This window comes from Paramormyrops kingsleyae, chromosome 1 (genome assembly GCF_048594095.1).
Source record: "Paramormyrops kingsleyae isolate MSU_618 chromosome 1, PKINGS_0.4, whole genome shotgun sequence".
Classification (NCBI taxonomy): domain Eukaryota; kingdom Metazoa; phylum Chordata; class Actinopteri; order Osteoglossiformes; family Mormyridae; genus Paramormyrops; species Paramormyrops kingsleyae.
In genome coordinates this window covers 16837257-16854422 of record NC_132797.1, presented here as the reverse complement: position 1 = coordinate 16854422, position 17166 = coordinate 16837257, and the positions used below count along the sequence as shown (strand labels likewise).

Sequence of the window (17166 nt, the reverse complement as noted above, 5' to 3'; positions counted from 1 at the left end):
TTTTTTTTTCTTTTACATACAGTATACCATATTTTCCACTTTCAATTATTTGTAGCCTATATAATTTATTCTTAAATTAAAATAAATTTAAAATGAACAATGACTGGTAGGCTACACAAAGAGTGGAATAAAAACTTATATCTTATCTAATGTAGAAGAATCCGCCTCTTTTTCCGATTTGCGTAGATGTCCACTATCTTCTCTCCTGATAAATTTGCAGTCAACTCGATTGCTGTGTCAGTATTAGCGGCAGTAGAATAAATATTGGAAGTGCCAGAATAAGAAACCTCCACCGTTTTAGTTGTGGGTTTATTGAAAAAACGACGAATATCCATTTAATTTATTTAGCAAATCTCTGCAGATTAAAGCGGGAACAGAACGAGAAGCCCACTCACACGATAATTAGAGATTCGTGAGAGTAGAGCTTTGTTTTTTAATTAAAATTAATTTAGCCATAATTTACTCATTTAAATTATATGATAATACAAATAAAATGAGACAATGTAAAAAAAAAAATTATTCATGTTTGACATGTTTGACAAATTGAATGGCTCTGGTCTGGGGGGGGGGCCCTTATGTAGAATATCAGGATGGTTTCAAATAAATGTTTACTACTTCTCGTCTGGAATAACAGAGACAGAGATGGTACTTCTTTTTATCTTGGGGGGGAAACTGGTCCTTATAAATGTCTGATAATGGCTGATTACAGAATTTACAATTAGGGCGATCACCTTAGCCTAAGTTGCAAATATTGTTGTTAGCACCGTGAAAATACTGTAATAATCTCCTTCACTTTTCTTTTCAACAGCTACAATTTTAATGCTCTGTAACAGATTCTGCACTTAAGGGGCCTTGGCATTGCTTAGCTGGCCTTTGCAAAAGGCCACCTTTTTTATTAAAAAAAGAAAAAGGTTGGTTTCTCTGTTTCACTAAAACAACACTGACCCCCCCCCCCCCACCCCCATCCCCCCGAGCCGGCTGAGTCATTGTTTACTGGTCTATAAGTTTTGATTACCGCACTTTAATTGTTGAGTCCATATTTGCTCTGGGAACTTTGGGAAGTTTGCCAGAGAGTAAATTGAATTTGACGTCATCGGAAAGAGACACTTGGTTTAAAAAACACAAAGTAGTATGGATTAATCACTACAGTGCTTCTGTGTAAATAGAATCATGAAAGGATTTTTCTTTTCAGTGAATTCAGGGTTTTATCCAGAATGCAGCCCCACAAAAAAAGTCATGTTTCGAATGTCCTTGGGTTCCGTTTTGGGTTATACCTGTTCCTTGCTTGTTCCCCTGTAGTGTTACAGTGCAATCTCAGCATAACCCCTTTGCTTTATGTACACAGCTGTATGCTTTGCCCTTCTTTAATGCTGTATTGGGGCTGAACAGCGGCTCAGCACAGGACATTTGAGCACCTCTGTCACTGTGGAAGAGAGCCAGCTTACTGCTGTCATTTATGTTACCCTGGTGCTAATTAGGGGGCTTCCAAGTTGTGCGCCAGTCCCTGGTAAAGACCCCATAGCAACAGTATCACTGAATGATGGCTTATTGCCGAATGCAGGATTAACCAGCTACACAGGCTGCAAGCAGCATCGCTCACTGCGTAACAGGCTGGTCTTTGTCTGCCATCTTTGTGTTCTGCTGTCTTCATGGAAACCAGCGGTGGACGTAATGGACTCTGCATTAAAACTTTTGATCACTGTAGGGGGGTGTAGCTCAGACTTGGCATTCTCATTTCTTTTCCTTCCCCCTTTCATCTCCCTTCTAATCTTTCCATTGCTATTTTCCTCTTCTCTGCTTCTGGCATTTCTGTGCTTGTACCTCTCACTCTTGCCCCATCCAAGCTTCGTCTCTCCCTCCCTCTCTCTCCCTTCTCCTCTTCTCTGTGTCGCCCTTTTTGTACGTGTGTGTGGGATTTCGCTCCAGTCAATGCTTAATTAGGTAGCTACAGAAGGCTCTCCTCATTAATCCCAGCCCTCCCCCTCCCCCTCCCCCCGCTCCACCGCTAATTAAATATCACTGTGTCCGATCCCTGCTGAGGTTCAGAGGAACGAGGCCGCTTGGAGAAAATTGGGATGGGGGTCATGAGGAACACAACAAGAGACAAGAGGAGATCCTGTCTTACAGTGAAGTCCGAATCACTGCCATCGGCACGGAGCCCATTTCAGAAGTGTGGTTCTGGGAGAGGTTGACACAGGTGGTGCTTGAGAATACAAGACACTCATATCTCCTTTCTGTCTGTCCTGTCGGTGACTGTGTTTACACTGGGGCTTGTTTGTTCACCCAGGTCAGCTACGGCCCCCAGGTCTCCACCCCAGCGGTAGGAGCCCCCGTCCAGGGTGACATTTGAGGGTGAGTCACCACCACAGCAGCAGGTACCAGGGAGCCCATTGTTATCAAAATTCCTAGCCGTACATTTTTACAGTCCATCATGTCCTGGAAAGTGATATAATTAAGTCCCCCTTTAAACTGTCATGGCCAGATTGCAGCAATGACTTTTTAATGATAATGTCAGACATCCTGGACATTCCCAGATTTTTCATAAAAAAAAAAAAATGTCATTGATCATTTTTCCTGAAGCACTCTGTGGCCATGAGCTTGGGTCCACCAAGGCCAGTGTGGTCCTGCAAGACTTCTCAGGACTTCTCTCCACCCTGAGGGAAACAGCAAGATCAATTCATTTGAAAGGGCTGGCTGAGGTACTTCAGTGTCTCGAGATGGAAGAGAGTCACACTCTGGGTCCTCCGAAGGCCATCTGTGTCCGACATCAAGGCTTAGATGTAGATTAAAGCTTTCTCCTCCACTTTAGGGAATAGAGTGCAGAGGTTTACGATGACAAAGCCCATAGAAATAGCCTGTGCGTGTATGTGTGTGGGTCTTCAGGCTCTTCAGGTTGCCCTCCCCAGTGAGAAAGCTGCTGGTTCCTTTTGGATCTCACTCCACCCCACATCTGCCCAGCTGGAACATCTCTCTATACCACGCACCAGGCTGGTAACACGTGGACATCATGCTTTTCAGCCTGTGTGGCTCACAGATTATGGAACAATCTCTCACTGGCGCTGAGGTCAGTGGAATCAGTCAAACTGTTTAAATGTAAGCTAACAACTTGCTTATTTAGGGTGGCCCTTGGGTACCTGTGTCTTATGTATTTTACTATATTGTTTGTTCTTCCTTCCTGTATGGCGCCTTGTGTGAGAAAGGCGCTATATAAATAAATTTTACTTTACTTACTTGCTTACACACCCAATTCTCACAATTAGCAGCATGTCTGCCCGGCTTGTGTTCTATACCCCTATTTGCGTCACACGAACACCATCCCAAATGAATGGCCGTTTCAAAATGTTAACCTGCAGTCAGAGATCCATGTTGTGCTTTCACATCACATTGTGCTTTCAGATCACATTGTGCTTTAAACCATTTACCATGTTTCCCTGAATTAATTTCATCTACATGTATTTTAAGGGTTGTTAAGGCGTTTGGGTATTTCACTCTCACTTAAGTCCACCTCATAAAATATATTTTTTTACATGTTAGTGTTACTTTTTTCAGATTCCTTGGTGTCTGTTCTGAAATTAACATGCATACTAAATTTAGTGGATTGAGTGGGTGCAACAGTTTAATGTTGATAATAACAGCTGAATCATATAAAAGTAGTGAATAGGACTAATTTCTTTGAGTCCTATCTTTACGTCCATTTGACACAATATACATTTAAGATGTTACATAAATTAAATGTAGGGGTTTTTTTTTTGTATGAAGTAAAAATGAGGCAATCACACTTCTTTTTCCATCTCTGTCAGGAAATCCCACATCTCCTGAGGTGTGAGGCAGTGGTACTGCTCCCACATCAATACAAGCAGATCATTATGAACTTCGGCACAGAGACTTGGGAGTAACACAGTGACGCAGTGGGCAGTACCACTGCCTCACACCTCAGGGACCGGGGGTCAAGTCTCTGCTCTGGTTCTACATGTGTAAGGTTTGCATGTTCTCCTCGTGTCAATGTGGTGTTTTCTCCCAGTTCACAGTCCATAATCAGGCTAAGGTGAGTTGCCAAACTATCCATTATGTTTGTTTCAGATTATTGTGACCAGATCTCCCTACATTGTGATAAAAACTTGTAACTCTTTACCTTGTGGGAACATTTTTGGTCCACACAAGAATGGCCTCAGTTTTATAAAAAAAAATCTGTGACTGCGATCAGAAAACTAAAAAGCCTTGTATTTCATTTGGTTACTTATGGTTAGGGTTAGGGCTGGGTAGGAGTTACTGTTGTCATAGATGAAATTAGGGTTATGCCCATATAGATGAATGGAGAGTCCCCATGAAGATACAGATACATGGACTGTGTGTGTGTGTGTGTGTGTGTGTGTGTGTGTGTGTGTGTGTGTGTGTGTGCATGCCCTGCAATGGGTTGGGGCCCCATCCTGAGTTATCCCCAGCCTTCTGGGATAGGCCCCGGAGCCCTGTGACCCAGCCCAAGGACAATCAGGTATAGGAGATGGATGAGTCTTAGCAACCATGACGGCAAAGAGGTTTTGACAAACTTTATGAGCCACCACTTAACTAGAGTCTGTGCTGAGGCAGAGTGACTGAAGGCTTGTTTTGAGAACGTAGCCGCAGAGATAATGTTGGTCTCCCTTTCACGCTCAGGAACATCCACAGCCTGAGATGTATCACCCCCACACTTCTAACCCTGGGGCTGTACAATACCCTCCCACACACCCCATTTCCTGACTCCAGTGCAATTTCAGCACCTACATCTTGGCAAAAACATGTGGTGCACTCAGCATGAATAAATGCAACACTTAAGGGTGTAGCTGAGTCTCCCAGTTCCACTGCCTCGTCCATGTCTCCTTCTGGAAGCCCTCGTCTGCCTTTCCGCGAAGATTTGTTCACGTTAGGAGACAAGACACCCTGCAGCATGTGTCCTTCAGTGCTTCCACAGTTGTGTCAGTGTGTGCATGTTAGTGTCAGCTCACTTCTTCGCAGTTAGACGTGTATTCTGGTCATGATGAACACAAGAATGCCTTTTATGTAAATCGTATGGTTCCAAATGTATAAATAGGCGGTACATTGGTTAGCGAAATAGCCTCACTGTGTGCAGTTTGCTTGTTCTTCAATATATTTGCCTCTATGTGAAGCAATTGCTCTGAATATCCCAGAGGGCCGGCGTATGTGTCCTGTGATGGACTGGCATCCTATTGGTGGCATCTCCAGCCCTTCCTTTCCTGGCATAGACTTCAGACTAACTGACTCTGTAATGGTAAAGTGGTTATGGAAGGTGGATGAAAATATATACTTAAATTGTCTTTTTAATATAGAAAATGCTGTAAGTGTTTTATACATTAGGACTTGAGTATTTCAATATTTGTGGTTCGTGTAGCTTTAGTGACAAAAATAGAGCCACAGTACCCACTAGTTAAACAGAAAAAAACATTTCCTGTGCAAATTAAAAAACAGTGTAGGAGGTGGAGTGCTTCCTTACAGAGAATGCTAAATTGGTCGTCTCCAGAGAATTTTTCTTGCATGAGGTAAAATTGGTTTCTATGTACCGTGCTTCTGCATAGACACAGTTCTGGCAAGTTCAAGGTGTCGGCAAACACATATTCGCAGCTGGGATGAGTATCGAGAAAAACTGCCAGTGTTTACTCACCTCAGTCTGCACAAACTTCAAAGGCGGCGCCAGCAGACAGAAACTGCTGATGGCTCCAGACCTGCAGCCAGAGCAGGAGACGGAGGAGCCTCAGAGGGTGGTGCCAATGCTACCAGCGTGGCTGGCATCTCATACATGGTGTGTCTCGCAGATGCGGCATTGTAGAGGGGCCGAGTGAGCTCAGGGACCAACACCATTATGGATAACGCAGCTGTAACTAATTTTGGTCATTGTTTAAGAAAACACTTCCTTACACAGCGTGTAGTTAGAGTATGGAATAGTCTCCCTGCTAGTGTAGCGGAAGCTAAAACCCTGGGTTCCTTTAAATCAGAGCTGGATAAGATTTTAACAACTCTGAGCACTTAGTTAAGTTCTCCCCAAACGAGCTTGATGGGTCGAATGGCCTCCTCTCGTTTGTAAATTTCTTTTGTCCTTAAAGTAGCTAAATGAATGAAACACCAACAGGCTGTAGGAAATGCCTGATTAGGAGCTGTATGGTGACTGGGGACAGAGGGCAGTTACCCATGATGCATCTTGTTTCAGCCACATGAACTCTTCCTAACTGATCTTCAACCAGGTATGCTAAGTACAACTGACAAGTGAGCTTGACCAGGACTTTCCATCATCTTTTTAAAAGCAATAATCGATATTATTTTACAATTAGGCATAATCAAAAACCAAAGGATGCACATATGTAATAATCCATCCAAAATCAAATTGTTTTTGCACATTTGAAAATTATGGTTCTGATATTCTCATAATTAGGAATAATATTAACAATATTCGTTTTAAGCAAGTCTTAGTAAATATTATGCTGTATGATATTTGCAGGATTCATTTACCAGCTACTGTTAATCCACTTCCAGCTGCAGCAATTTAGTGGAACCACTTCTTTCAGTGGCTATTTTGCACTAATGATCTGAAGTGTAATCTGTTCTCCTGTCAACTTGGAGTTTCGGCGAGCGGCTTTGAGAGACAGCCTAGTCACTAAAATAACAACACTGCCCCCTTTGGCCGTCCTTGACCTCAGCGATGGCTGTAATGGAGGGCTGTATCTCAGCTCACAGTGAAGTGATCGTGCAGAAGCACTGCATTTGTGGGTCTGTTGTCTCCTTGATGTGAAAGAAAAGATGGCATGTCTTGCTGTCCAAGACCAGATGCAAATCACATTTTATGAATTCAATTCGATAAACTTTATTTCTCAACGAGGGGCAATTAAAGGCACACAGTAGTTGAACAAAAGACACAATGACGTAACGTGCAACAGTATTTACAGTATTTAGAAGATGAAATTAAGTGACATATGTATGCAATGAAAATATGAACTAGTCCATGTTCTGTAACTGCATATCCCATACAAAGTCATGGTCTATTTGGAGTCCTTCCCAGGAAAGACAGGACACAAGGCAAGAGGCAAGTTGCATTAAAATATCACATCAGTATAATGACAGAAGCATATAGGGGTTGAAAGCAGGACTTTAACACAAACCAAACCTTTCTGCCAGGGTTCATGTGGGAGCGGCAGGAGCAGGAGCAGCGCTGGCATGGATTCCTGTGGTGAAGAGAGCTCCTCCCACCTGCTGCAGGTGCTACAGGTTGTCTACCTGCCTGCTGGCGCTCAGCTTGCAGCCTGGATGGATGTCCGTCCCGGATGAATGCGGCGAACCAGGTGACACAGGCTCGCAGAAACTCCGCCCTGCCGATCGTACCAGGCAGCACTTCTCTCAAACTTCGTCTGCGGTGAAGGATACCGAAACGGCACGGCTGGGCTGCGATCGAGCTTCCTTGTGAGCGGGACTGGGACCTCACCGACTTGAATAATGCTGGATCCATCCTCCAGCGAGGAATCGGGCGAAGAAGTGTTGGAAGAGGAGCCTCGGGAGGCTCCGGCTGCGGTGGGTTCCCAGAGGTGTTTGCCTGCCCAAGAGCGAGATTGTCGGAATGAAAAGCGATCGGGTGCCGGGCGGCCGCGACCTGCTAGTCCCAGCCCTTCGGTCTCCAGCGAGAGCGATAAACATGAAGAAGAAAGGCTGCAAAAAGAAAAAGAGGAGAGGAAAACTAAGTTGCAGATCTACGTCTTTGTGCTGAGGTGTATCGCGTACCCATTTAATGCCAAACAGCCCACGGACATGGCACGCAGGCAGCAGAAGGTAAGCGCAAGCGGTAGCCTGCTTCCTGTTGCAAGTATTTGGCTTTCCCAGATCAATACCTTAACTTTAAGTAAACCTCAAAAACTTCTGAAGGATATGGAATCGGTGAACCGGACGGTGTGGTGCTCAGGCTGTTAAATGCCGTTGCTCCCCTGCGCACTTGAGAAGCCAGATTGTTTTTAGAGGAAACATGAACTTCGAACAAGTTGCGATCTTCTGCAAATGTCAGTATCAACAATTATTTAATTGCGCGCAGAAAATCCAAGCAAAAGTTGGACCTGGCAACTTGATGACAACAGATGTTCCTAATTAAAATCCCTGGCATAAGGTGTTACGAACAGAAAATATCCCAGGTGGGCTGTTATGTCACTGGTCTAGCTATGCTGGTCTGCTCTATGATTCGTATGAAGCATGAGGAAAATTGGGGGGGATCTTGAAAATTTAAGTAAAGCAATAAAAACGTTTATATCTGTTTTCCAGTCAAAGCAGTGGTAAATGCATTATATTTAACTGATTCAGGTGATCATACAGAGTAGAATGATCTTATGTGTATTTATGTATTATTCATTCGCATATTTTAATGTACATTTAATGTTTATTTGTGATCGCCCGATCATAACAGATGTTGTGTGAAGGGCAATGGATGATATGGTTTCTGTATGTGTAATTAATTATATTATTAATTGTAGACGCCACTTTTCAGCATTGCATTCAGCTGCACCACACGCTCTTCAAGGTTTAAGGTACTTAAAGCCGAGAAAGATCTTTTTGGGCGTATTTACAAATTTAAATCCAAATAATTCTGTCTTGTCCTCCTTTCGCCTTACTGTCTCACGGTAACATTCAGAACTTAATAATTTTGTTTAATGCCTGCCCGGTTGGCTTGCCATATGGCGAATTTCTCTCTTCTGCACAGGTGTAAGCCGAACACATTTTAATTTTCTGCGCTAGCAAAGTGGCCATTTTCCACGGCAGGTCATTTTTCTTCTTGGGTCTCTCTCTCCTGGAAACATACCAGCCGTATGTAGACAAGGCAGCCAGAATGTAGCAGCTGTTTGGACAGATGTTGTCATGCTGTTGAGTGACAGCAGACTGTCACATCGCTGGTATTTCACATTGGCACTTGAGTGGAGTCCATTCTGGTTCTCCTGGACATCAACCTGAGTCGCAGATTGGCTGCACATTGTACCCCCCCCGCCGACCCCCAATCGCAGCTGTCGAACTCCTTGGATACTTCCTTATTTCAGGAAATCACTGTCAGACAAACGTTTTTTAAATTTCCCCACTGCCAAATATTGAAGGAAATTACTTTGAAATGCGTCCCACACATCTTGTTCCGATTAATTCATCTGTTGTCACCCTATCATTATTTTGTGTTTTTTTTGTTCCTTGTATATATCCAAAATTTTTGTCACACTGTAAAATCTCACTGCTGTATATTTAGACTGATTGGTAGTGGAGATAAAAACTTGGTCGGAGGAAATCCTCCTCATCTGTCCTTCCTGCCTCTTTTATTGTTTTGTGCTGGGTATTAACCCCCATTTGTATGCAGCCTGCCTTAAATAATGTTGCAGTTTTAAGGTCTTGATGAGTCTGCCCCCTGGGTGTGTATCCAAGGCTTGGGATGATGATGTTCAGGATGTCAGGGTGATGATTTTCTCATCGGTCTTGGTCTAGGATTATAGTCTTTGTGTCATGAGCAGGTGTTGATGTGGCCAAACACGCAGACACGGTCACCCCACTTCGGCTGAATGCACTGCCCAGTCAGTGCCCCCATTAAGGAAGGCCTTTCTTGTACGGAGAATGGAATAAAAAATGTATAGTCCCTGTGCTGGTGACCCCTATCTTTGTGGGTTATTTTGAATCCCATGGTGCATTGCGGTTTGGTCACACACCCCTCACATCGGTTGGGTTTTGTAAAGGGGGGTGCGGAGGGTTTGGGGTACTGAACGGCCAACAAGCTTGTTCATTCACTTAACCTGTGCCTTATTTCTGAGTCACTAGTGCAGAATGTTCCCTATTTTAAGGATTTGATTTATGCATCTTTTAAATATTTCTGGTGCTTAACTAGGGAAATCCAGCACCAGAAAAAAAGGAATTTACCAAAAACACAAATGTGCTGTGCAGTTTTTTTTTTTTTTTGTTTTGTTATTATGCAAATCTAAATGGTGGCTTCACCGGTCCCTATGAATTGTACCCAGCAATGAGGGTCTGGAAATAAAGTCGAGGTCACCAAGTAAAGAATAAGACTCTAAAAATAGCATTTGCCTGACCCTTGCTGCTATTTGGTGATATTACTCATTGGCCACTTAAAAGAATATTTTCAGCATTAGAGGTTAAAGATTAATATGTGGTCAGTCCTTTCACGGTACATTTTAATGTGCAGAGTCATGTTGTTGTCCGTTGCCATGGAGAGCCATGGCATTGGGGAATGCTTAGCTGATGAGGGCTGAATTCAATTGGGCACCACTCATAAGCCCAACTATTGAAATGTAGTTATTTGGCCATTCCTGTCACATTAAAGTGACCATACCACATTAACGTGCTAAAGCAGTTAATTGGCTGGCCTGTGTCTTTAACCAAACAAATGTCCCTAATTTACATGACTAAAAATTATAGAAATAATTACGTTGATGCTACGATGGGTGATGGGGGTTTTACAGCACTGATATTATTTGCTCCTCTGAAATTCTTAATTGTACCAATAAGCATTAAGTCATCTCTGTGTAGCAATAATGGGTAACACTTAAAGCAGTCATCATAATGCCTTATAAATACGTTCATAATTCATTTATAATACAGTATTATAAACCTGGCTATAACTATTTATAAAAAGGCATAACATCTTATAGCCTTGTTTATTATGCATTATGAATGCTCTATGAAGCTCTAATCTATAATGCACTATAGATACCTACATAATGCATTGTAATGGTCAGTAGAGTAAAGTATGAGTGCTTTAAGTAAAGTGTAACCCAATATTGCTTCTTTATGAAGTGATAATTTAGAGTGAATATGCGTTACTGATTTGACTTGGTTGGCTTTAGAGGTTCTGGTCTGAATGTAGGTGGAGTAGCCTGAGTAATTATACGTCTTTGTTCTTCAGCCTGAATATTTACCAGTTTAACTTAATGCTGTTTTTCATATTTCAGTAAAGTGTATTAGCATTTACCATACTTCATTGCTTTTTGATTTTTTTTTATACAGTCTCTTGATGTTTGTACACAAACCTCGATTTGGTGATTAGATCAGGAATAACTTAGCTTGATGCTTGCGGTCGAGGTTTTCGCAGCAAATAACAAGGGCACCGATGAGGTGAGAGGTACAGGTTAGCCTGTGTAACAGCGATGAGGTGAGAGGTACAGGTCAGCCTGTGAGACAGCGATGAGCTGAGAGGTACAGGTCAGCCTGTGTGACAGCGATGAGCTGAGAGGTACAGGTCAGCCTGTGTGACAGCGATGAGCTGAGAGGTACAGGTCAGCCTGTGTGACAGAGATGAGCTGAGAGGTACAGGTCAGCCTGTGTGACAGCGATGAGCTGAGAGGTACAGGTCAGCCTGTGTGACAGAGATGAGCTGAGAGGTACAGGTCAGCCTGTGTGACAGCGATGAGCTGAGAGGTACAGGTCAGTCTGTGTGACAGCGATGAGCTGAGAGGTACAGGTCAGCCTGTGTGACACCGATGAGCTGAGAGGTACAGTTCAGCCTGTGTGCCACCGATGAGGTGAGAGGTACAGTACAGGTCAGCCTGTGTGACAGCGATGAGGTGAGAGGTACAGTACAGGTCAGCCTGTGTGACAGCGATGAGGTGAGAGGTACAGTACAGGTCAGCCTGTGTGACAGCGATGAGCTGAGAGGTACAAGTCAGCCTGTGTGACACCGATGAGGTGAGAGGTACAGGTCAGTCTGTGTGACAGCGATGAGCTGAGAGGTACAGGTCAGCCTGTGTGACAGCGATGAGCTGAGAGGTACAGGTCAGCCTGTGTGACACTGATGAGGTGAGAGGTACAGGTCAGTCTGTGTGACAGAAGTGTTTTGAGGGGTGGGTGTTGCTTTATATGTATGTGTAACTCCATGGCTGATTAAAGCACAACACCCATGCTGAAATATGTGGTATCAAAATTGGCCAACCATCATTTGAAGATAAATAATGCACTCATACAAAGTCTTTAAATAGATTTAAAAAGTCTTCTTGTTTTCTTGTTTCCGGCAGTTGGTGTCTCCCCGGTACATTACAATACAATAGAACAAACCAGTACAGATTGAATGCAATATAAAATAAATCGTATTTACAGACAGAACAATGTACATAAAGTGCAAACAACATACAAGGTGCAAAGTGTATGGGGTCTTAGATTCAGTTCAGTGGTGTGTTGTGAGTGGAGCAGGGTGTAGCAGTGAGGGAAACAGGTGTAGGCTGGTGTTGGAGGTCAGGTGTTTGTAAGGGTGATGGCTTGAGGGAAGAAACTGTTCCTGTGGTGACTGGTCCTGCTCTGCAGACCTCTGAAAACAAAGTCAATGCCAGAGAGCACAGTACCGAGCCTGCCATCCATGGTGCCATTTTGAATGGATTATTATTATTATTATTATTATTATTATTATTATTATAAACAACTGTAAACCTGATTGGGAAAATCAGTTGGAAGATGGATGGATAGTTGGATGGATGATGATGATGATGATGATGATTGATTATTATTATTATTATAATAAAGAAGCTAAATTAAAAAAAAAACTAGCTTCCTCTTTTCCCATGCTAGACAGGGCAGGAAATATTCAGTACCCAGGGTGGTGTGACTGGAAAAGTCTGCCTGATTGAAAACAAAGCAGGAGATTTTCTTTTTTCCCTTTCTGATCTGTCCCGATCTCCGTGGCTGCCTGCGTGTTGCTGATGAATATCGTGCGCCGTGAGCCTGCATTGACGCGCTGGCTGGCCTCTTTTCTCTTGCGCTCAAGTCAAGGTTAAAGATTTTGTTCTGAGGCCTGATGCTGCTGAAGGAGGAAGCCTTCGGCCATTGGGCTTTTTACATGTGAGCGGTGCTTCTATGCTGCTGTCGAAAGTGGAGCTGGAGTGTTTTTAAAACGGAGAGTTGAAGGTGGGGTTGGGTGGGTCAGTATTATGGTTTATTTGCCTTCCAGCAGGGTGAGGAAATGTAGGTGTGTTGGGGAGCTGAACGCGTGCCTGACAGCTGGGAGAAGAAAGAACATGCAAGCTGGTGATGGGAGAAGCAAGGCTTTGAAACCTGGTGGGTGGGCAGCGTCAGTCACTTCCTGGTTTAGCCTGGTAATAAAGCATCCAATGGGAACCTGATTAAGCCAGGCAGTGATTGACAGCATTTGATAATGTGGGTGGGGGCAGGAAAGGTTAACTGCCTGTTGTGGGAGGCATGACATTTGTCACTGTGGTGTGCAGAGGACCACTCCAGTGGTAAGGTGTTTCATCATAGAACTCCACCTGTTGTGGAGAACAGGGAAATCACTGGCCCGTGTGACAGAGCAGGTCTGCCCTGAAAAACAAAGCATTACTCATTAGGACATTGGAAGGATTCCGGAACCCCCTACAGGGCCAGTAAAACAATATGAATCAACCCAGCTGTGGATGACGAATTCAGGAGGTGTCACTGGCAGTTTTCAGACCATTCATGCTCAAAAACGTCTATATGGGGGGACAATCCTCCGTAAGTGGATTGACATTCACGAAACATCCATATTAACTAAAACAGAAAAGAATTTTCAGAAGATTAGTGTCGTCTGTCCACTTCATGGTGAGACCGCTTCCTGCCTGCCGCTTGTGCTTTAATTACACTTTAATTGCTGCAGGTGCTGCGATTTGGCTAATGACTATGCACGGAAATTATGCCTTGACAGAAGTCACTCTGCGGAAGTCTGTGATTTTTTTTGAACCGTTATTAATCTGAGACCTGAAGATTTAAAAAAAAATAGGACGCAGTGCGATAAGCTTGCTCTGATTTTAGAGGTTAATACATTTAAGCTGATGAATGTTTTGCTGTCAACTCGCTGGTGCCAGAGCACCTTCTTCAAAGCCCTTCTGTCTGTTGGGAAATTTTAGACCAAAATAGTCCTCTGTCATTTTTTTAATCCCCCTTTTCTTTCCCATTTATTAAAGAATCTAAGCGTTCTCCCTCTGCCTCTGATAGATCACGATGCTTTTGTTGTTATCCAAACTACAAGGGTCCCTGACCTTGTGTTCTTCACAAAATCACTGTCTGAGATGAAGTGGTTTGTTTTTGAACACTTGAACGTTCAAAGGGAATGATGTCTACCGTGATTCTTTTATCAGTATTCATTGCACGTAGCCTCAGATATGACCCGTACGATTGATCATCTGATATCACAATGAAGAGCATTGCTTTAGTAAACAACGGATTTCTTTTGCCCAAAACTCCATGCTGTTTCTGCAGTGTGGAGCCTGGAAAGAACTCTGTAGGAGATGGCGTAATGAAGCTCATCTGCCCTGACACTGACTCCTGTCCCCAGAGTGCATTTTCTGTGTGATCTGAGTACCTGCTGTCACCCTTTGCCTTCGCTATACTATGCATGTCGGAATGTGGTTCTGTCTGATCAAGGTTTCAGTTGTTTTTTAAGATGATGTTTCATGCAGAGTTCATGTTCTCTAGCCTCCCTTCAATCTGTACGCACCATATGCATTAGTAAGGTGTCCTTCACTTCCTCACTTTTCTTTCCTGTCTCAAGACACTGAGCAGGAAGGGAGCATCGATCCCGGCCCATTGTGGTGTACGTTGTGAGACGAGCCACGGACGAGCCATATGATAAGCACGTTATCTACGGAAAGCCCATGCTTGGCTTGGTGGAGCTTCACTGCGTGACCCAGGTCTGACACAGAGCTGAACAATGAGCGGAAATGGCTGGGCAAATGCGTAATTCTTCCTTCCCATAGTGTTCAGGCAGAAATCCTGCAGAAAACTACATTCCTGAAGTTTTCAAATAATACTGATTACAAAACTTTCCTGGCTGACTTGTATCTGTAGAAGTGTTGATTTTCATTTCTGATCACATAATGTATTCTTTCCTAAATAATTGTAATTTTTTAGTGGCAAATATTTTTATGATCAGGTTTTCTATTGTGTTATGCAGACCCAGACATCTTTATACAGAACAAATTCACATCTTAAGATAATCTCAGTGAAATGTGTTAGCATTTGCTAGCTTTTCTTTACAACTTAATATTGCTTTGAAAAACAGTAGCTGACAGTCGGCATGTCAACTGACTGTTTTTATAAATTGTTTTTAATCTAGCTTTAATAAAGTTTGATAACATATCATGCACCATAAATAGCATCAATGTATTAAAATATCCTAAAGCTCAATTGGAAAGATGTCTGATAAGAATAATACTTTCAAACCCAAATCACAGTGCAGTTGTGAGCCACGATGACAAAGCATTCATAGAAATATGAAGGTTTCTAATAGGCAAAAAACAGTAATATTGCTGGAGGGGGTGAAAATGTCATCAATTGGCATTTAAATGAATGCCTGCTGCTTATCTGCGGCTAAAGTGCTAAAGCTCTTCTGGGCGAGAAATCCAATTAATCAAAGTTCCTTCAGTCTATTCCAGTGAAGCTGTATCTGTGCAGAAGACTGGCTGGATCTTTCTGGCTAGTTGGACAATGCATGGTAGCCAGCATGTGCTGAATGGCGATTACGCAGCGCTGAGAAAACAATGGCATTTGCCATGGTTCTTTATCCATCCATGGAGGAGCAAACTTAGTCATGTGACCTGCTAGAATGAGACTTGCAGCTCCAATATATTATATTATATTATATTATATTATATTATATTATATTATATTATATTATATTATATTATATTAAAGGAACTATAAATTAAAACGTGTCTTATGTTCACGGGCTGTGTCAAGCCAGCGTTTGAAATGTCTCAGTAAACCTTCCTAATGAATAGGTCAGTGAGCAGATGACTTCATCATGGACTCTCATGTTTCATAATAGCCAAAGCGGCCCACCTAAGCCATACGTCTGAAGGATTGGATATATTAGAATAAATCTGCTGCACGTCTGTGCTGGTGAAATCGGCTCTCTGCCTGATGCGTTATTCATGACAGCTTCGATACACCGTCCCTGTATCCATGCTTGTGTAAGCTTGTAATGTCAATGATGGCCCACCACCCAACTTGACACAACTGACAAATTCTCCCCAAAGTCAGAGGTGGCAGCAACTTCCCTTTCTCTCTCTCTCTTCTTCTCTGTTTCTCTCTGTCTTTGCATATGGGGGACTGCATTGATTTTTATTTTTTTTTTTAAAAACTGTTGCTCTGTAATTCGATGGCTTTTATTAGCCAGTCTTCCTTTGGCTCTGTCCAAACAAGCGCTTTTGCATCTTGATTGGATGTAGCAAAGCTCTGAGGAGAGGTTGCCGCGGCAATGGATGTGTGTGGAAGGACTTCTCGTTCCTCACGGTGTACCTGTGGTCTCTTGAGGAATCTGTGTTTCAGAAGCTGTCTCTAGTCATTGGGGAGGGGGCCTTCCACATCTTTCTACACCGAGTCTTTTGGAAGGTAGCAATGGAACAGGTTGTAGAGCCCAGAAAGTTGGCAACTAGTGATGGGAGATGAAACATCTAGACAAGTTTTAATAAGTAGTAAAATATATTTCCTTTTTGAATAATGGAATTTGTAGTTTTAAATAATCCATGCTTCATATTATATTGACTGCTGAAAGTCAATATCAAAACAGTTTTCACTGTCTTTAATTTTGAGGTTGAATAAAATAGTTACAATATTACAGCCGAGTTTTTCATACTTTCTGGTATTTCATGCTTCCAGGTTCCTCCTCTGCTGTCGGAGGAGCTTCGGAAACTCCGCATTTTAGTGGCGGCACTCTCTGATACTCAGACCGCGGAGTGGCCAGATCTCTGTAGGCTGGTACACCTATTATAGGTCTGGTTGCTCTGATGGCTGCCATACTCAGGGAGTAGCTGTAGCTCTGGCGGATCAGCTTCTCCCAATGGCGTCTGATGTCACTCCTTTCAACTAACATATCATGAGACTCAGGCTAAGGCACTCTTTGGGTGTCTTGTCTGTTGTCTCAGGTTATGCTCCCACCGCTGTGAGTGATGTCTCGATAAGGGAGGCTTTTTTTTTCACTTGGTGGTTGATGGTTGCCCACGAGGTGACACTCTTCTGGTCATGGGTGACTTCAGTGTGACTGGCTATGAGGATTGTGTCGGTCCCCGAGGTGAAAGTGACTCCATGTTTCTTGACTTTGCGAAAGGTCAGGTGCTGCGGGTCACTGGATCCTGGTTCCAGCATCCTGAGCCGCCTTGTTGGACTTAGTACTCCAGTACTGCAAAGGAGATTGATCAC

The 17166-nt window shown here is 43.1% G+C and overlaps 1 protein-coding gene and 1 long non-coding RNA gene across 6 annotated transcripts in view; one reads left to right on the top strand and one right to left on the bottom strand.

Moving 5' to 3' along the window:
- Positions 1-6834: 6834 nt before the first annotated feature.
- Positions 6835-8262, bottom strand: LOC140588751 (uncharacterized). Its single transcript, XR_011989932.1, has 2 exons — positions 7866-8262; positions 6835-7686 (listed from the first exon to the last, which is right to left on the bottom strand). It is a non-coding gene; the product is annotated as an uncharacterized lncRNA (long non-coding RNA).
- cadps2 (Ca++-dependent secretion activator 2) overlaps positions 7477-17166 on the top strand; it is an 87765-nt gene continuing 78075 nt past the window's right edge. For all 5 annotated transcript variants that reach the window (XM_072710698.1, XM_072710689.1, XM_023826000.2 and 2 more), the window contains exon 1: positions 7477-7806. In XM_072710698.1, coding sequence (XP_072566799.1) covers positions 7477-7806 — 330 coding nt within the window. The remainder of the gene's footprint in view (positions 7807-17166) is intronic.